The sequence below is a fragment of the Pipistrellus hanaki genome (genome assembly GCF_964339955.1).
Source record: "Pipistrellus hanaki genome assembly, chromosome: X".
Classification (NCBI taxonomy): Eukaryota; Metazoa; Chordata; class Mammalia; order Chiroptera; family Vespertilionidae; genus Pipistrellus; species Pipistrellus hanaki.
The window spans coordinates 22,390,532-22,411,380 of NC_140524.1; the positions used below are offsets into that span (position 1 = coordinate 22,390,532).

The 20,849-nt window shown below is 47.4% G+C and overlaps 1 protein-coding gene and 1 long non-coding RNA gene across 2 annotated transcripts; both read right to left on the bottom strand.

Moving 5' to 3' along the window:
• Nucleotides 1-15,391: 15,391 nt before the first annotated feature.
• On the bottom strand, nt 15,392-18,359 carry LOC311615326. Its single transcript, XR_014793762.1, has 3 exons — nt 18,219-18,359; nt 17,249-17,404; nt 15,392-16,625 (listed from the first exon to the last, which is right to left on the bottom strand). It is a non-coding gene; the product is annotated as an uncharacterized lncRNA (long non-coding RNA).
• Nucleotides 18,360-18,472: 113 nt separating this feature from the next.
• Nucleotides 18,473-18,926, bottom strand: LOC311615325 (small integral membrane protein 10-like protein 2A). Its single transcript, XM_084870691.1, has one exon. The coding sequence runs from the start codon at nt 18,785-18,787 to the stop codon at nt 18,551-18,553; it is 237 nt and encodes a 78-aa protein (XP_084726817.1). The 5' UTR covers nt 18,788-18,926; the 3' UTR covers nt 18,473-18,550.
• Nucleotides 18,927-20,849: the final 1,923 nt, after the last annotated feature.

The following is a 20,849-nucleotide window of genomic DNA, read 5'->3' on the forward strand; positions in this document are numbered from 1 at the left end:
CATACCAAAAATGAATCCCTATATTTTTATATTTCTTTCTTTTTTTTAGATTCGTATCTTTTATTGATTTTTTACAGAGAGGAAGAGAGAGGGATAGAGAGTCAGAAACATCGATGAGAGAGAATCATCGATCAGCTGCCTTTTGCACACCCCCTACTGGGGATGCGCCCACAACCAATGTACATGCCCTTGACCGGAATCAAACCTGGGACCTTTCAGTCCGCAGACCAACGCTCTATCCATTGAGCCAAACTGGTTTTGGCTTATATTTCTTTTAAAAATATGTTTTATTGATTTTAGAGAGAGTGTAAGGGAGAGGCATAGAGAAATAAAAACATTGATGAGAAAAAAAACATAGATTGGATGCCTCCTGCACACCCCCACTGGGGACTGACCCCACAAACCAGGCATATGCCCTGACTAGGAATTGATCTAGTTACCTCTCAGTTCATGGTTTGACATTAAACCACTGAGCCATACTGGCCAGGCATCCCTTATATTCCATTTCACTTCTCCAGAAGAACTTCAATCTTGGATCAATCCAACTGCACCTGTCTTCTTTCTGCCTTTTTATTTTAGGGCTGCTGAATGCTAAATGCATTCATTTATCCTGTTAGAAAAGCAATTTTTTGGTTGCAGCTCTAAGATTATTACACTTCCAGCCCTTTCTTTATTAGCATTTCATTCAAATCCAAACACTCTGAGATAGCAATTGAGACATCAAAATCTACTCATCTGTGGTGTGAGGCATATCAAGTCCCCAAATAGGTACACTATGTGATCACCCGAGTCACATCTTACTTGACTGAAATTAGCTCTTAAGTCAGGCTTTTCTGAGTTTTGAGAACATAAACAAATATTTATATCTGAAATTCTAACTGATACATGCTCCTAAGTGTCATTATTCCAAAACTCACAGTCTGTAAAGAAGGAAATGAGATCTCTAAAGGTAAGAGGTCTTCCTCAAGTGCACACAATTGGTCAAGGACTGAGATTTATGGACTTGTCCCGCTATTCAGTTCTCCCTATATATTATGGATGATGCCCAGTTCCAGCCTATTTCACTCTAGGCTGGGCAGGCTATCTTACTCAGCCCTGGCTGTTGGTCTTATCTTGTCTGGGTCCCAGGGACAATTCCTAGGGATCCAACTAGAAAATGGTTCATGATAGTTCCTTACATGGCAGTTACTCATTGTCTGGTCCTTACATCCAGAAACATCCAGCTTCCCTCTCATCTAGACTGGGGTTACTCTAATAGCTGGGATAGATCCTTCTGAAGACCCTTTTTGGTCAGGAGCTTGGAAGCAACCTTCTGTCTTTTCATGTTTTTCTCCGACTCTTCCCCTCAGCTCTTTCATCCTCTGCCTGGATATAGTGTCAAAGAAACTGCAGGTACAGGGATTACCCCAGACTCAGAGCTGTCTTTGAAGAATCTGGGTGAGGGTGGGGGTGGATGAAGGAATGTATTTCATCACTCTCAATCCAGGAAACCTTTAAATCAATGGATCTTATAATTCTTTTGGCCATAGGCCACCATAGGCAACTGATGAAAGCCATGGACACTCTCAAATTCACATTAGCACAAAATTATACCTATAATTTCAGGGCCATCAAAGACCATCTGAATCCCATTCAGGGTCAATAGATAATTGTAGGAGATTTGATCACAGTAGTTACTTCCTGGACTTAAGCAGACATACGTTCTAATAATTATGGGGAGAATTTGAACATTGCATAATTCCTTCTCTGAAACAAAGCAAGAATAATTGTTGTGTCTGGAGTGGGATATAGAGGATTTTTTTACTGGCAGGTTATTTGTTTTTTGTTTTTGTTTCTAGCCCTATTCACACAGGTGGCCTAGTAAATAATTGTGAAGACATCATCACAGTAGATGACTACTCCTGCTAACATACCTCGTGGGCACAGAATACATTATTCTGCACTGTCAAAATAGTTCCAAGCTCCAGGTCAGGCTATAGTTTTGGGAACAAAAAGCTTCTTATAATGGCTCCTATTTAGCTTTTAAGATTATAGCTTTTAAAGTCAAGTCACAGTTATTTTTGCATAATGTAATAGAGCAAACATGCCAGATAAAGACCTATACTGTAGTCTCTCTCCACTTGCTCTGGTTATGCTCCTGAAAATCATCACAGTAAGAGAATTTACAGTTGATGAACTTAGAACATTATGGAGAAAGCAGAATCATAAAATGTTTCTTGGCCCGGTTGGTGTGACTCAGTGGTTGAGCATCAACTGATGCACCAGGAGAGAAAAAGGAAGGGAGAGGGAGAGAGAAGCATCAACATTAATCGGCTGCCTCTTGCCCATCTCCTACTGGAGAGTAAAGCCAAATCTTCTGGGAATGGAACTGGAGACCTTCCGTTTTCTCACAACATAGAATAAAGTTAAACACTGCTGCAGTTAAATGTTTAACGTTTTGTTCTCCCTGTGTGATCTATGATAATAATTTTCTTCATGTTGATATTTACTGCTGTGCTGCTAACAATTACCTGAAAGAGAAGTTGGGGTGCTTCACTGGGCTAGAAAAAGTTTAGCTAAATCAGAAAGCAGATCTAATTAAGCAAGTTTATTCTCTCTATATAAAAGGCTAAGTTGAGCCCTAACCAGCTTGGCTCAGTGGCCTGCAGACTGAAGGGTCACTGGTTCCATTCTGGTCAAGGGCATGTACCTTAGTTGTGGGCACATCTCCAGTAGGGGGTGTGCATGAAGCAGCTGATTGATGTTTCTCTCTCATCGATGTTTCTAACTCTCTATCCCTCTCCCTTCGTCTCTGTAAAACAAAACAAAACAATAAAATATATATTTTTTAAAAGGCTCAGTTGGCTTGTGCATGTGTGATACATATAAAGCTCTCACTGGTGTCAATCGCACACATGTGTTTCAATCTGTCATTGTCAATTGCGAATTTGGCTGACACTTCTATAATAGAGAAAGGGCGAATAGCGAAAATGTTTCTTCTAATTAATTTCATTTCAATGTGCACGAATTTGTGCACTGGGCCTCTAGTAAAATATAATAGCAAAAGTCTGGAGAGTGAAGATGGCTGCCGATGGGACGGCAGAGTGCAAGATAGTGTGTGAGTGAGAGAATGAAAGGAGAGTGTGTGGATGTGTGGTGAGTGTCTGTTTTTGTGAGTGAGGGACAGCTAGATTCCAAGGGACTTTTGGGGGCTGGCAGACCAGGTCCCTCTGACCAGGCAGCCTCTACTGCTGCTGAAATCTCTCCCAGAGCAGCCAACTCTGCCACGGAGCCCACATCATCTTGAAGGGGAGACCTGCGGTGATTGGGAGACCAGATGTGATCAGAACCCCAGTCTTAACTTTAACTGGGGAGACATTGGATACCTCCGGGACCTTACAGCTACAACACCAAGGAACCAGCTACCTCAGTTGTGAACCTGTGAATGCGGGACTCCACCCTCTCCAACCATGGGTGCCTGGGAGGTTTGTTAAGGGGGAGACAAAAAGACACCAAAAATGCGGACAGGCACTGTGCCTTCTCACAGAGCAAATAAAAAAAAATAGTTGGATCTAACAACATCTACCCAAAACTGGCAATTAAACACAGTCGGTGAGGCAATCCACAGACAGAAAGGTCAGAAATAGATCGCCTAAAGCACATGTGTCAAACACAAGGCCCGCGGGCCAAATCCAGCCCGCCAGGCCTTGCAATGTGGCCCGCACCGCGCTGTCATCACTGCACTCCGCTGTCAGTTTATGACATTGTCAGTTTATGACTGTTCAGTAAACCATTCGGCCCGCGATTTAGGCTGGATTTTAGATTTTGGCCCCTTCTCTGATTGAGTTCGACACCCCTAGCCTAAAGAATGGTGAGATTTGGGATCCAGGCTGGAGGGAGAATCGTATACGGCAGGAACCAGAGTCTCAGAGGAAGACTGAACCCCCACAAAATCCGCAGTAGTTAGGGTCAGTGTAGCCCATGAATGTGGTAGGGGGTCCACAGAGCTGCAAACAGAAGGGAACTCTAGAAATCAACCCACAGCTGAACTGGGCCCAGAAAGGCAGCCTGAAGTTCTGTGCCAACTTTGCAGAATCAGGGGAAAAAGACTCTCGCAGAGACTTGCACAGAGCGGGAGAGTGGCGGGGGGAGTTGCGTGCAGTGCCAGGGGAAAAAGACTCCAGTCGGTGTGCCTCCTCTGGCTTTTTTACTCTTTTTAAATCCTTACTTTTGCTTGCTAAGTCCAGTATATAAGATCTTCCAATTAAAAACACTCACCAAGACTGCAGAGGAAAGTTATTTTTGTGGAAACTGGAGATCAGAGTTGGGAGAAAAGAACAGAAAACCAGCTCTGGGGCAGTCTGTCCCCCCAACCAAGTATTGAGTGTGTCAGGAAAACCAAAATCTGAATGCTGGATAGAGAGGCCTTTTAGCCATGGATGTTAAGACAGAAACACTGCCACCTAGGGGTTGTATCAGAAATTTACTTGTGTATGTAAATATAACTAGAGGCAGGCTGAGAACCAAAGAGGGCAGAGAGATCATGCCTGCTTAAAAACAGGGTTGCGGCTTATGACACAGAGGAGCAGTGGATCACAGGGAACTTCAATACTGTGCTGACTGCCTGAAAGAAAATAAAACGTGCCAAGCAGAACAGTAGATGAAGTGAATGACCTTCACTACTTCACATTTTTATTTTTTATCTTTTACTTAAGAAACTACATTTTTTCCCTCTCACTTACTTTTACCTTGTTTATTATTATATTTTTCATTTTTTTAACTATTTAGGACTTTTGCCCATTTTTTTTATTGGATTGTTTATCTTCCTTTTGTTAAGGTGCATGAGTTCCCTATACATTTTGTAGATTAAACCCTTATTGGATATAACATTGGCAAATATGTTCTCCCATGCAGTGGACTCTCTCTCTTTTTTTTAAAATATATTTTTTTAAATATATTTTATTGATAGATTTTTTACAGAGAGGAAGAGAGGGGGATAAAGAGAGTTAGAAACATCGATGAGAAAGAGTCATCAATCAGCTGCCTCTTGCACACCCCCTACTGGGGATATGCCCGCAACCAAGGTACATGCCCTTGACCGGAATCGAACCTGGGACCTTTCAGTCTGCAGACCGACGCTCTACCACTGAGCCAAACCGGTTTCGGCAGCTTTCACTTTCATTTATTATCTAACTAGAGGCCTGGTGCAAGAAATTCATACACTCGGGGGGGAAGAGGGGGTGTCCCTCAGCCCATCCTGCATCCTCTCCAATCTGGGATCCCTCTCACAATCCGGTACTGCTGGCTCTCAACCATTCACTTGCCTGCCAGATTGCTTCTAACTGCTTCTGCCTGCCAGCCTGATTGATGTCTAACTGCTCCCCTGCTGGCCCAATCGCCCTCAACTTCCCTCCCCTGCAGGCCTGATTGCCCACAACTGCCATCCCCTGCTGGCCATCTTGTAACCACATGGGGATAGCCATATTGTGTGAGGGAGTGGCGGTCAATTCACATATTACCTCTTTATTATATAGGATTCTAAGAGCCCATAAGGTAAGTAGGGCTTAAGTAAAGCTAAAGTTTAGAAAAGCTGAAGCACTTATCCAAAATTCCTCAAGGACAAGAATCCATACCTGGATCCTTTTTCCATTTCCCAGCTTAAAATCACTATAAAGTATAAGAAAACCAGGTGGAGAATCACTGTATGTTCAAGAAAAGAGGGAAAAAAATAGTCCAATTATCTTGATAGTTTTAAACCAATATTTACCAGCTTCCTGTTATGTGCCAGGCACTGTTCTAAGTGTTGGAGATAACTGAGGTGTGTGTGTGTGTGTGTGTGTGTGTGTGTGTGTGTGTGACAAGGATGCTGCCCTCCTGGGATTCACATTCTCTAATGAGAGACAAATAATCAATAAGCAAGCATGGCAGAGAGTGGCCATGTTTCTCTTCAGTGTCCAATAATATTATTAGTGATCACAATGAAATCAAACCAAATCACACAAAAAGCAACAACAACAAACAAAAAAAACCACACACACACATAGATTATGTTTGGTCCCTAAAATGCTGGGATTCAGAATTCTTTCCACTATAAACAAGCCACGCCACAGAGCCTTGCTGGCTGGACTGAACTAACAAGTGGGGAATAAGTATGCCTGCTTAAGAGACTTCTCAGGAAGCAAGGACAGGAAACTTTGCAAAGCATTACAAGGCCTGCTTCAACCTGGCAGTGGGAAACAGCCAACTCACAGGAAGAAATGGTGGGGGCAGGAATGTGGCCTGGCTCTTGTCCTTCATTTGCCCGCCCCAGAGGCACCCTCCTGGAGAAGCTTGCTCTGTGGCTGCGGGAGGCCAAAGGATCAGGCACACTGAAGACACTGTGTGTTTCCAGCAAAGCTGGGGCCAGCAGAGGAAGGCTGGGAGCGTCGGGGAGGCTCAATGTGGATTTAAGCTGTAGTACAACCACCAAAGTCATGGAGTGACTGTCTTTTCCAAATTGAGAAAATTGTTGATGCATAGAATGTCCTGTTTTATGTCACTGCCCCTCCCCCTTCCCAATATCTGCTACCAGATTAGTGTAACTGAGGGTGAGAGCTTGTGAGAAATAGATTATTAGGGCTCAGAGAAGGTGAAGGCAGAAGGAATGAGTTGTTGCCATGGGGTGAGGGTGGGTGAGGGGTGGGTGGGGGTGGGTGGGGGTGAGGGGGTGGGGAGCTCAGGCTGCTGGTGTTGCTGTTTGGCAGAGTGCCTCAGCAGCTGCCACCTTTGGAGCCCTTCCAAGTGCCAAGCACTTCCACACACACAGAGTGGCATTTGATTGCCATGACGTCCCTTGAGGTGCGTGGTGCACAAGCTAATTTTATCAGTCAGGAAGCTGGGGCTCAGAGAGGCCAAGGGGTTCCCACAGTCCTTGTCAAGTGGGAGAGCTGCTGTATCTGAGGACAATGTCTGTGCCTTGACCCTTGACACGGACTCGGTGCTGTCTTTGGATGCCCTGAGACTGAACAGCTCCGGTGGTGAATGAGGCTCATAGCTAACAAAGACTAGTCCTCCTTCACTGACACCTCCCACGGGTCAGGCACGGTGCTCAGTGTTCACTGAGCGATGTGCACTATTTCACCGATTCCTCACAGAACCTCTCAAGTACTGACCGCTCTGCACGTGAAGAAAGTGAAGCTCAGGCAGTCTGTGGGAGCTGGCCATAGTCACCCTGCTCGTGACCTGGAGAGCCAGGCTTCCCTCTCCCAAGCCTGCTGAAACCGCATTTTCCAAGACCAAAGATGGGACTGACCATCTCCCCGTATCACTGGTGTTCTGAAAGGAACCTGACTTAGGGAGGGGCCCTCCTCCCAGGTTGTATCTGCAAATCACTGCTGTAATGTGCATAGAAATCAGAAACACATACTCAGGTCAGAGGTTCTTATTTGTTCAAAAGCTCGCACCACGTCTAACTTTTGAAAACTTGTATCTCTCCTTCTTGTGCTTGGATCAATTACAGGAAGCTGACTGTCTAAGAGGGGTGAAATGCCCCTTTCCACAGCCCCCGTCTGGCCTGCTCTAGTATAGCGGCGCCATCTACTGCCTAATCCTTGGAACTGTATCAGAAAGTCTAAGTATAGCTCAGAGCCCCAGTCACCTGGGCACAATAGGTGTTGTTGGTAAAGGAAAGAGAAGGAAGGTCCTTTGGATCAGGAAGAGACTGGGGGAGTGAAGTCAGCGTGTGGTTGTAGAGCCTCTGCTTTAGCAATTTCACTTGATTCTCAGGTTGATATGGTCTGACTTCATTCCTTGACACCAGGGAAATGCTGGCCTGGCACTGCATCCTCGAACTGAAGTAACAAGCAGGTGACATGTTATTATGGTTTTGTCTCTTACAAGTATGTTATGATTTTGAGTTAATTTTTGTATATGATGTGAAATAAGAATCATATTTTGTTTTCAAAGATATGCTTTTCCATTGTTTCTAATACTATTTGTTGAAAATAATCTTCCTCTATTTGATTGGCTTAACTTCTCTGTCAAAAGTCAATTGTCTATATAGTTGTGAATATATTCTCAACTCTGTGTTGTGTTCCATTGATCTCTATTTTAATGAAACACCACCATGCTCAGATTATTGCTGTTCAACAGCAAATCTTGGCACTAGGTAGTGTAAGTCCTGTAACTTTGTTCTTTTTCAAGTGTTTTTCCCTGTCTTCAGCCTTTTACATTTCTACATGAACTAGGGGCCCAGTGCACAAATTTGTGCACCTTGAAAGGAACTGTGGGCCATGAGGCTGCGGTGGGCACAGGGGTGAATTTTGGCCCATCCTCTGCATCACTGCCTCGCCCCTCCTGCCTCAACCCAGGTCCCCTGTCTGAAAGCAACCCCCTTTCCTGCCCCCGCTGGTCCCACTTGCTGATGGTGCCAGCCCCTCTCATATCTGCTGACAGCACGAAACGATTGGGGCTGACACCAGCAGATGGTGAGAGCAGAGCTTGCACCATCACTGGGTGTGAGCAGTACTTGCTGCCCTGATCGCCCCTTAGGAGCAGGGAGAGGTGGAGAAGCCCTGAGGGGAGATCAGGGCCAGTACCAGACACTGGCAGTGGGTGCAATTGGGGCTAATGCCAGCAGCAGATGTGAGCGCTGGGAGGGACTGTGGCATGTGGGAGCAAAGAATTTTCAGTAACCACCAGAGGCTCACCCCTATGACAGCGACCGGTGCCCCACCTTGTTCTGGCACTCCTGCTCACCTGCTCCACCATCCTGCCACACCTGATGTCCACCATGTTCCATATGCGCCCTCTGGTGGTCAGCACACATCATAGTGACCACTTGTTTGGTTGTTCCGAAGTTTGGTCTATTTGCATATTAGGGTTTTATAAATATAAATGTTGGAATTACCTGTCAGTTTTTTAAAAGAAGTCCTGCTATGACTTTATTGGTAGGCATTGAAACTATAGATCAGTTTGGTAGAGTTGACAGCAATATTGAGTCTTTAAATCTGTGAGTATAGCCGAAACCGGTTTGGCTCAGTGATAGGTCTGCGGACTGAAAGGTCCCAGGTTCGATTCCGGTCAAGGGCATGTACCTGAGTTGCCGGCACATCCCCAGTAGGGGGTGTGCAAGCCTCTCTGTAAAAAAATCAATAAAATATATATTTTTAAAAATCTGTGAGTATAGTATGTATGTTTCCCCATTTATTTATGTATGTATGTATTCTTTAATTTCTTTTGTAGCTTTCAGTGTACAGTTCTCATATATATTTTATCAGTTACCCCTAAGTACTTAATATTTCTACAAAGAAGATATACAAATGGCCAACAAGCAAATGAAAAGATATTCAATATCATTAGTCATTAGGTGATTGCAAAGTAAAGCTACAATGAGACCACTTCACACTCACTAGGATAGCTATAATTCTAAAAAACGAAAATAACAACTGTTAGAGGGGATTTGTAAAACTGGAACCATCAACGTTACTAGCAAGAATGAAAAATAGTGCAGCCTTTATGTAAAACAATTTGATGGTTCCTCAATAAGTTAAACATAGAATTTCCATGTGATACAGTAATTCCACTTCTCAATATGAATCCAAAAATTTGAAATCATGTGTTCAAACAAAACTTGTACATGAATAGCAGCACTATTTAAAATGTCCAAAAGGTACAAAGAACACAAATATCCACCAATATATGAATGGATAGACAGATGTGGTATATCCATACAATGGAATATAATTCAGTCATTTAAAATGAACAAAAATACTGATATATGCAGCAATACGGATGAACTTCCAAAACATTATGCTAAGTTAAAGAAGCCAGATATAAAAGGCCAAATATCATATGATTCCATTTTTATGAAATATCCAGAATAAGCATAAACATAAAGACAGAAAGCATTTTTATGTGTTCCAAGGGCTGAGGTAGGGAACGAATGGAGAGTGACCATTTAATGGGTATGGCATTTATATTTGGGATGATGAAAATATTCTGGAACTAGATAGTGGTTATGGTTGCACTCTACTTCATGTCCCTAAATTGTATATTTAAAAATGGTTAAATGGCAATTGTTATAATATATGTATTTTGCCACAATAAAATTCAAGGATTTTATAGTGTCTTCATCTGTTTCATTGAATATATAGCTATCTCTGCACTAATACAACACTGTGTTAATTACTGTGGCTTTATAGTAATTTTTCAAATAGGTATGGTAAGTTTTCAACTTAATTTTGTTTTTCAAAATATTTTGGCTATTTAAGGTAACATACATTTCCACATATATTTTAGGTTCAGCTTGTCAATTTCTATAGAAAAATCAGCTGAGATATTGATAGATGTTGTGACAATATACAGATAAATTTGGGGAAGATTGCCATCTTGACAATATTGAGTTACCCAATCTATGAAATGTCCTTGTTTCTTTAAATCTGACCTAGAAATGTTTTGTAGTTTTTAATATTCAGGTTTTATGCATAGTTTATAATACTTGTGCCTAAGTGTTTTATTCTTTTTTTAAAGAATAGTTTATTGATTTGTAGAGAGAGAGGAGAAGAGAGAAAAATGGATGTGAGAGCATAACATCAATCTGCTGCCTCCTGCATGCATCCTATCTGGGATGACCCTTCAATCCCTGCATGTGCCCTGACCCAGAATTAAACCAGCAATCTTTTGTTGCATGGATGACACCCAACCAACTGGGCCACATAAGTGTTTTATTCTTTATAAGGCTATTGTGAATCAAATTATTTTCTTAATTTCATTTTTGGAATTTTTGTCACCAGTATACAGAAATAAAATCAACATTTTACTATTGATCATGTGCTTTCTTGCCTTGCTAAATTTCTTTATGGAACTAGCAGCTTTTTTTTGTGTACGTGCATTTCTTGGGATTTCTCCATATAGGATCATCTGTGAATAAAGAAAATTTTATTTATTCCTTTTCAATAAGGATGGTTTTATTTTAGTGGATGGGGGCACTTATTCCATTGGCTAGAACCTCCAATACAATGTTGAACAGAAAGGTGAAAGTGGACATCCTACATAGTTCCCAATATTAGGGAAAATATTCATTCTTTCACCATTAATTATTATGCACACTGGGAGTTTATATTAGGTTGAGGACATTTCCTTCTAGTCTAAATTTGTTGAACATTTTAAAAATGAGTGGGTGTTAGATTATGTCAAATATGTTTTATACATTTATTGCAATGGACATCCCCGTCACTCCTCCCGCCCCCAGCATTAATAATGTAGATAAAAGTGTGTTGTTTCAACCATTTGGCCATTTTGAATAGTGACACTGTGAACATTCATGTAAAAGTTTTATTTGAAAACCTAATTTCATTTTGGAGATCCATATCTAAGAGGGGAATTACTAGAACACATGGTAAGTCTATATTTAACTTACTGAGAAATCATATTTATTGATTTTCAGATGTTAAGCTAGCTTTGAACCTGGGATAAATTCCACTTGGCCATGGTATATATAGGGTGTTTGCACCAGGCCTTGCCAGATCTCCTTATTTTGCATTCTAGAATGCTATCTATGAGGCAGAAAAAATGAAATCCTAGTGTTGGTGGTGTTGAGCAACCAGTCTCTTCTAGGGTTGCAGCCCTGCTCAAAAAGCCACACCTCTCATCCTCCCAGCAACAGAGTAACCACAGAGGAACACCTCTACCCCCTGAAGCACACACAGGTCCCAGAACCCAGCCCACTGGCCACCATATTTGTGTCTTTCTCAATGATGGGAGGAGCCAAGACAGCCCAGTCACTGCCCATTAGTGGCCCAGGAACCCACCCTCCTGTTGCACCCCCATTGGCCAGACCTTGATGGACACAGGCCCTGCAGGAGAGGCACTAAGGGGTAGGGAGTCTGCAGCCTTGGTGAGCCAGCTCCTGGAATGGCAGCAGGTCCCATTAGGACAGAACGGTGGGGAGCCCTTGAGGATGAGTAACAAAGTGAAGTAAGAGGAGGGACCCTGAGAGGTCTTTGTCACTACAGCCAGTCAGGAGGCAGCCTTGTGCTTTTTCTTCTGCGGTGAGTGCCCAGGCTATGGTCAAGCTTCTGAACATGGCTGTGGTCTTCTTCTGCAGCAGGGCAGACTCCATGGGGTGACAGTTCCCGAGGCAGCCAGGGCCCTGCCAGTTACTCTTTGAGTCCCTTCATTTCTCCATAGAGTGACCCTCCCCTGTAGGGCTCAATTTGCATATTACTCTTTTGTTAGATAGAATATGCTGCTATATTAGACAAATGAATAAATAATTTGTGCCTTATTGATACAATGGAATTCAATGGATTATTGGAAGCCAAGAGGATGAGTCATATATCTATCACCCCTTGAAGCGCAGGGGACGCATTTATCTTGCTCACTTTTGGATTTTAAAAATCTGCCCCAAATATGGCACTGAATTGATGACTCAGAGGACAATTTTAAGCTTTATATATATATTTTTTTTGTGGGAATCTGGAAAAATATGAGAAGATTTTCTGTGGTCATTACATCTGGGCCTTAAAGGTATTCATAATTTTAATCCTCAAAAAACTCTTATCAGACAAGTTATGGTATTGTCAAACTCATTTTACATCTGTGTCAAAAAGATACACCAGGGAAGGGAGGGCAGAAGGTTGGTCTCACCCAGTCCATGGCCCTGCAGCCATTTCTGATCTCTGAACTCTAACCCCTGAGGGGCTTTCCCCTATGGGAATAAATTCACAGTGTGCTCGGAAGTGATTCCTCTTTGGTGAGCATTCCTCTCCCAGCAGTGTCTTGGCCTTCCTGGTGTCAGTCTCCAACTGCTTCTCTGCCAATGAAGTTTGAACCCCTGCAGAGATGGATGAGTCTTAGCTGTTTGTTCCTAATTGGTATGTCACTGAGGGTAGGATGGTAGTCTGGTTCCTTCCTCATAAAGGTGTGAAGGTGGCCTAGTGAAAGCCAGGGCCCATCAGAGGAGTGAATTAGAGTATAATGAAAAGGCTGCCCAGCAGGGTCAAAGTGTATACACAAGGATTGTGCAAAAAGGCAAATATATTGAGGATACTGGGAGGCTGAGTTTTCCTGTCAGAAGGCACTATAGACATGGAAAGGTAAAAAGTGAAAGAAATATGGTGTGATCCCTGTAGTGTTGGACTGGCACAGAAGGTGCTGCTGTAACCTCATGGTTTTCAACAGATACAGAAATAAGATCTTGGCTTCTAAACACAATGTTCTACAATAAGAAGGATCAGGAATCCTTGGAGAAATGGCTGAGTAAATAGCATTTTCATTTTCCAACAAAACAAATCAAAGAATCATGCATTAAGCATGTCCATGAGGGGCTGTTTATACTAATAAAATATATCTATTAGAAAGATATGTAGTCAAAATTTTATGCATCCTCCAACCTCAATGAATATGGAGGACAAGGGTAGAGTGACTAGAGACAGACCACTCAGATTGGTGGGGGAAAGGTTAAATAAGCTAGGGAACTAACATTCAAGGCTTGTTGTGTGACTGTGAGAATCTTAAAGTTTGTATAGATTCCCTAATTGGTTCAGTTACTCTATTGTCCAGATGATCTCAACACCTTACTCTCTCAAGGCTCTGTCTTTGAAACAGCTCTGCCTATGGAAATGGTGGGCAAAATGTCCAACCCAAGGACAAGGATGAGGGTAAAGCGCCTAATTGTCCAGGTCCAGCTCAAGAGTCAATTGGTGGTCACATCCTCTCAATGACCTCCTCCAATAGATGGCTGTGGAATTATAATAAAACAAGAGGCCTGGTGAATGAATTCATACATCAATGTGGTTCCTCGGCCTGGCCTGCAGGAATTGGGCCCAAACCAGCTCTCCAAAATCCCCCAAGGGGTCCTGGATTGTGATTGTGAGAGGGCAGTTCTCAGGTGACACACCTTGGAATCTGGCTCCCTCCTCTCTGGTTCCTGGTGGGTTATCTGAGAACCCCAGCTGCCAAGTCACTGCAGCTCAGCAGCTCCTGCATTGAGCATCTGCGCCCTGGTGGTCATTGCACATCATAGCTACTGGTCGAACAGTCACATGGTCACTTACGCTAATATATAGATAGAGATAGAGATAGAAATATATAGATAGATATAGATATAGATATATTATAGATGATATAGATAGATATAGATATATAGATATAGATGATGGGAGCAAACCAGGAGTTCAGCAGGTTCTCATTATACGCCAGTTCCTTTCACCTCCTCAGAGCACAGCGTTTTTTGTTTTTCTGTTTTGTTTTTTTAATATATTTTTATCAATTTCAGAGAGGGAGAGGGAGAAATAGTAACATCAATGATGAAAGAGAATCATTAATCAGCTGTGTCCTGCATACCCCCAACTGGGGATTTAGCCTGCAACCTGGGCATGTGTCCTGACTGGGAATCGAACTGTGACCTCCTGGTTCATAGATAGCCATGCCAGCTGGGCCAGGGCACAGATCTTAACCAGAACAGGGTGTGTCTGGGGAACAGTGGTCCTCCCTCTTCAGAGGGCCTTGGGGCTCTGTTCTGATCCTCTCACATCTTGGTGTGCCAGGACACATGGTCCTTGGAGTGGGTGTGACACCATCAGGGACTGCACTGGACCATCTGGACAAAGGGTGGGAAGCTCAAGGCACTTGGGTCCTTCCTTCCTGTGGTGGCAGATGTTGAAAGGGTCTGTCCTGTCAGGATGCTTTGACCCCTGGGGAGATCTTGGCGACAGATGAGGAGTGCACCCAGGGCCCTTCCCCAGGCTGTGCTCCTCCTTGTCACCACAATCCTGCGTCCTCAAGACGGCTTCCTTCTGTGGCCTGCGGACTTGCTTTTCTCTCTCCTGGCTGCTGTGTTCCTCCCCGGGCCTCCTGCACTCAGCCCTCTGCCCACCTGCCACCCTCTCCCCTGCAGCAGCCTCAGAAGGCAGCACCCTGGCCTGGCTCCTCTGGGGAGGCACTGGGAGCAGAGCTCCAATGGGAGTTGGGATCTAAGGTGGGGGGAAGGGAAGCTTCTTTTTCTCTGATTTATCTCCGCCAAAACTCTGCAACCAAGGGGCCGGCAGGGAGGCAATGGGGACCTTGCCACCTGCTGCTGCAGGGGGGCTTCTGGTGAAACACCACGATTAGCAGACAGACAATCTCACCTCACTTCCCTCTGCCCACGCTTGGGTTCAATTTAATGAAGCGCCTTGTAGCACCAGGCTCTGAAATGAAGCTGAGACTTAGGTATTAGTGTCTTCACACAAGGCTGTGAGTGGCACAATTGCCAACGCGGGGCCAGGCCCATGCTGCCGCCTTCCCCTCGCGGGGGCATTGGTCCAGGGCCAGTGGGGTCTCAGCGACTCCTGAGGAGGCCCTCCCACCTGCAGCTCTCCTTCTGGCGGAGATCTCACCACTGGCCCCTCTGTCCTCCCAGGCTATTGGCCCACACCAGACACAGGCGCCCTCCAGTTTTATTTACTTTATTGAACTTGAGAACCTTTTAATAACTTAGACAACAAGTTGTGAACAACACCAGAAACAAGAACATTTCTGACCAGAACAGAGTGAACACAAACAGAAAACTGAGACATCTAATTCAGGTTGGTGTCTCAGATTGGCAGAATTTCCGCTGCCTGGAACACAGACGGCTAACAAGTAAAGTGCACTGAGAGCCAGTCGAGCAGCCAGGGCCCAGTGGGGCCGGGGGAGGTGGGAAAGCAGAAACAGCTCACACTACTCAAGGCCAAAATGGTAAGAAAAGCAGCGCAGGAACAGGCTAAGGACTGGCTGGCGGCTGGCCCCTTCCCCAGCCTTTCCCTCTGAGCAGCCAGCCAGAGCCAGAGCTGGAGGGCTTCCTGGGTCCCCCCGGAGGGGGAGGAGCTTCCTGGCAGGGGAGCGGGTCTATGAGGCCGGGGGACCCTGAGGTCAGAGACATATTTCCCCGGTGGGACACCAGCCCACAGTCAGTGAGGGGCCTCCCTCATGCCAGTCTCAGGTCTGCTTCCTCCCTGGCCAGCCCAGGAAGAGGCTGGAGCTGCGGATCGAGTCGCCCAGAGGGGAGACCTGGGCTTGAAAGGAAGGGGCACATCTGTGCACCATCCCCAAGGAGGCCCCGGGCCCTCCTCCCACCTTACACAGCCCGTGTTGCTCTCCTTTTCCTGAGGCCGTCCCCGGAGATCGGCGGGTGGAGTTGGCAGGCCGGCTGGCAGGCTCCCAGAAGTGGTCCTGGGTGGACAGCGTGGGGGCGGAGGGGCCACCAGGACCAGGGGCTCCCAGGGGACTTGGCACAAGGAAGGGAGCCCTCAGGCTCTGTTGGTGGGAAACTGCAGGGGCACGTGGCAGCCGGGGTCCCCAGTCCTGTGGTGAGGCAGGAGGAGCACTTCACCGGGGCCCCAGGCTCTAGCCGGGCAGCTGAGAGGGCAGACGTGGTGAGATCGGGCCACCCCGTCCCTGGGGCTGGGCACACTGCTGTGGTGTTCAGTCTCAGGAACTCTGAGGACTTGGGCTGGCAGCAGCCAGTGTCAGAGCAGATGGGGGCCGGGGTGGGTGGTGAGGGCCAGGGTCTCTCCGGGCTCCGCTCCGGGCTGCTCCTGGCCATGCCGGTACACCAGTCAGCAGCACAGCTGGGCCTCCAGGACAAATCCAAGCCCATCTGGAGGAGAGTCTCCTGTGTGATCCTGGGCGTGGGGGATCCGAGCCTGGGACAGAGAAATGGGCCGTGCATGGTTCCCTGTCTCCCCACCCCCAGTTCATTCCTTACCCTCTGGTCACATCGTGTCCCCAGGAGCTACCTCTCCTCCCCCTCCCAGACTGAGAGGCTGGTGACCAACTGCGGAGGAGCCCCTGGTTAAGCCTGGGGTGGTGGTGGTGGGAGACCTGGCTCTGTGGGTGAGGGCCTTAGCTCCCCCAGGGGATCCTTGGACACATCTGTCTTCTGCCCATCTCAGCTCAGACTGTCCTCCTGGTGTTCCCTGTGGCCGCCCATACCCCTCCAAGGAAAGCTAGTTCCCCCGTTCCCCACCCGGAACCTCTCTCCCTAGCTCCCTGGGAGCCTTGTGGGCCCCTGCCCATCCCACTGGGCCAGGTCTTCCAGAAGACGGGGTGCGGGTGGGGGAGCAGGCCTTCGGGAAGATTTAGCTCCACCACTTCCTATCTGTGTGAAAGGACAAATGTGAGCCCCTCCCAGAACCCTTTCCCATGTCAGCAGGTGGGGAGAACAGAACACCCTCTGGGTGATCTCGGAGATTTCAGTGCCCCGGTGACAGGTGACAGTGTCCTGTCCTTCCCTTGCCACAACCAGACATCTGGGCCGCCCCCATACCTCGGGCCTCTGCCGGGCAGGCCCTTCATCTTCTCCTCAGCCAGGCTCTTCACTCGGCTGCTGCCAGGAAGCTCTGGGGGCAGGGGTCCTTGGGCACAGATTTGACTCTCAATGAGGCCAGAGAGGGGGCGAGTCACTGGCTGCAAACACTGGTTCCTGAAAAAGAAATGGAGATGGAGAGTTGCCTCCCTACCCAGAGAGGCCCCAGTTCTCCACGTGTTGTCTTCTCCACAAGCCCCTTCTCCCTCTGTGCTCCCCACCCCAGCCTGAAGCTGCCTCTGCTCAAGGACACCCACGTTTCCCAGGTGCTCTGGGCTCACAGGGCACTCCTGGGCGCTGTCTGGGCCAAAGGCCGGCATTCTGTGGCCAGGGGACGGCTGGAGGTGGCAGAAGAGCCAAACTGGGGACGGCTAGGGAGGAGGGCATCTCTCCCCTCTTCCTCCAGGAGGAAGGGGGAGCAACAGGGAGAGCAGGGGCAGGACTCAGGGGGCCGCAGAGAGCCGGGGCCTGAGTGCTGAGAAGGGGGCAGACCTGGGGCTCCAGGCTGCCTCTCCAGGGGGGTGAAGTGTGGGACAGGGGCCACCCCAGCCCATTCCCCTCCATGGCCTCTTTCTCAGGTGACACCTCCTGGGCCTCTGGGGATAGAGCGGGATTGGGGGAAGGGGGGGGGAGGGGGAGCTGGCTGTGGGCGGGACAGGACACCCAGGTCTCCATGGGTGGAAGGCTGAACTGCTGAGGTGCAAGATGCCTAAGCCACAGCCACCCTCACCCCCAATTTGGAATCACAGCAAGGGACTCCAGGAGCCTGTGGCTCTGCCTCTGCTCAGCAGCTTTCTGGGCTGGAGTCCTGGGGTCCTTCCATATTCCTCCCCCCCTCGCCCCCCCCCCCCCCACACACACAACCCCAGGGGCCTGGACGGTTAGATGCCATGGCAACCGCCTCCCTCCAACCGCCTTTCTGGCAGCCTACCTTTTTGGTGAGACCGGTCAAAGCAGGGCCCGCAGGAGCATTTCTGTCTGGTTCCCCCTTTGGCCAACGTGAGGTAACAGCTGATTTTCAGGAGCCCAGGGAAGGGTCCGCTTTGTCCGCGTCTGTGCGATGCGCACCAGGCCGACCGGGTCCGCGGTCGGGTGGCCCGGTGGCTCAGTGGCCAGCGTCCTGTCGGGGAGCCCCGGGGGCCAGGGGCCCGGGCCACCCGCCCTCCTTCCCGCGCCGCGACCCGGAGAGCCGGGCGGCGCGGCCGGCCCCCATGCGGCGGGGGGCGGGAGCGGCGCCCTCCTGGGGGCCCCGCGGCCCCGCGCTCACTCGATCCGCACCTGCAGGCGCACGTTGAACATGACGGAGGCCACGATGTAGAAGTAGGGGAAGTTGAGGCGCAGCCGCCAGGCCAGGTCGAAGAAGGTGAGCAGCGTGCGCGTGAGCCCCTTGCAGAAGACGCCGTAGGAGCCGCGGGTCGCCGCCAGGCGCGAGAGCCGCACCGCCACGCCGGACAGGGCCGCGGCCGCCGCCGCCACCGACAGAGCCGCCGACACCGCCATGGCCTGGCGGCTCGGGCCCCGCGGACCCGCTGGAGCAGCAGCCGAGGGCAGGGGGACCTGAGGCCGGGGCACCCTCAAGCCCCGCCCACGGTCTCCTCCGGAACGAGGCACTGGTTACCGCAGCAGCAGCTACTGCTCCTCCTCCCCTGCTCTAGAGCTGCTCAGCCATCTTGCCAGCGTAGCTCCGCCCCTATCCTGGGCACGCCCCTCACTGGGGGCCAATAAGCTGCGGCTGCAGATATAGCCCCGCCCATGGAGCCAGCCCCTAAGCAAGCCCCATAGGAGATGCCTCTGGGCTTGCCAACCCAAGCTCTGAAGAGCAGTTAGAGGGCCTGAGCTAAGTTAAAGGCTCTGCTCCCCTGGAGAGGTGTAGAGGGGTGGGGGGTTGGAGTGCATGGACAGCTCTGTTGATTCTGTACAGTAGGCCCATCAGAAGGCCCCTCCTGTTCACGACCCTCCCCAATGTCTTTTACAGAGCTTTTGTTGCTTTAGGTCAGGAGAAGGTGACCAGACGTCCCGCTTTTGGCGGGACAGTCTTGATTTTTGGAAAGGATTCTTTCCAAAAATCGGGACTTTTTTAAAACGCTGCGGGAAGCAGGAAAATTTGTTAGAAATCAGGACTGTCCCGCCAAAAGCGGGATGATCTGGTCACCTTACTTTAGGAACATCGTTTTACTACAGACTGCAACTCATCTACACCAGGGAGTTTAAAAAAAAAATCACAGAAATTCCAAGTTCCTTGGCAATTTCACCTACAAATTGTAGCCTGGAACCTGTGGGCAGAAAACCAAGAAGAGACCTAGCTAGGACTGGATCTCAGATCTGGATCTCAGATCTGCTGAGCAATACCCCTTCTCTTTACAACTAACGGTATAACATTACCAGGAATAAGAAGGAATACTGTTAAGAAAGAGACAAGTGGGAAAGTGAAATGTTCTGATTTGGTCATTTTGAAGCCAGATCCTCTCCATAGGTTGCCTTGAATTGCCTGGGACATTACACTTCTCTCATTCAATACTTCTTCAAGTATTTATTAAACACTGATTATCCTCCAGGCTTTGTTCTATGTGCTGGAAGCAGAGAAAGGCAATAAAATCCTTGCTCCCAAGGACCTAATATTTAATGGGGGGTGGGGGGGGTGTGAGCACGGTGTGGGGGGGAGACAGACAATTCATCTGTAAGTAAATCAATAGATAAGATTTTTCAGCTAGTAACCAGGGACATACAATATAGCAGGAGTGTTTAATAGAGTGTTTCACACTAGAAGAGAACTCTTTCATATAATTTGGTCAGGGAAAGCAACTATAAGGAGGTCACATTTTAGCTGAAATCCAAGGGACTTGGGAAGGAAATAGCTTTGAAAAAGCTAAAGGAAGAGCCACCCAGGTTGAGAGAACAGCAATTGCTGATGCAGTAAGGTTGATTCTGCTTGGGCACTGTTGATGAAGTCTTTACCTAAGCTCTTTTTAAAGGTAATATATATTTTTTAAAAATATATTTAATTGATTTTTTACAGAGAGGAAGGGAGAGGGATAGAGAGTTAGAAACATTGATGAGAGAGAAACACTGATCAGCTGCCTCCTGCACAGCCCCCACTGGGGATGCCCCTGACCGGAATTGAACCTGGGACTCTTCAGTACACAGGCCGATGCTCTATCCACTGAGCCAAACCAGCTAGGTAATATATTTTTTTTCTGCAAAGAATGCAGGTCAATAAGATAAGTGGACACACATAATGAAATTGTATGTTATACTTGAAAGTAAGAGACTAGATATACACATAGAAAATCTACAGATGAAGAAAGAAAGAGGATGAAATGTATATAACAAAGTACCATTTTGGTAAAATGAAAGTGAGTGCACAGAACATAAGAAATCAGGTTATCACTGTCCCAGAAATAACTTACAAGTAAGCAAGAAGGAAAGTAAGAATGAACCCTGTGGTGCTGTACCACACTTGGAGTAGAAGGCTGAATAGTCTGTATTTTATGAATCATTCATAATTTATGTATCTATGCAGCCCCTTTTCCTAGAGTTATTGGGTGCTTATTATGTGCCAGGG

What these genes read in the sequence shown, in the direction of transcription:
- LOC311615325 (XM_084870691.1), bottom strand. Translation starts at nt 18,787, where the DNA reads ATGGCGGTGTCGGCGGCTCTGTCGGTGGCGGCGGCGGCCGCGGCCCTG.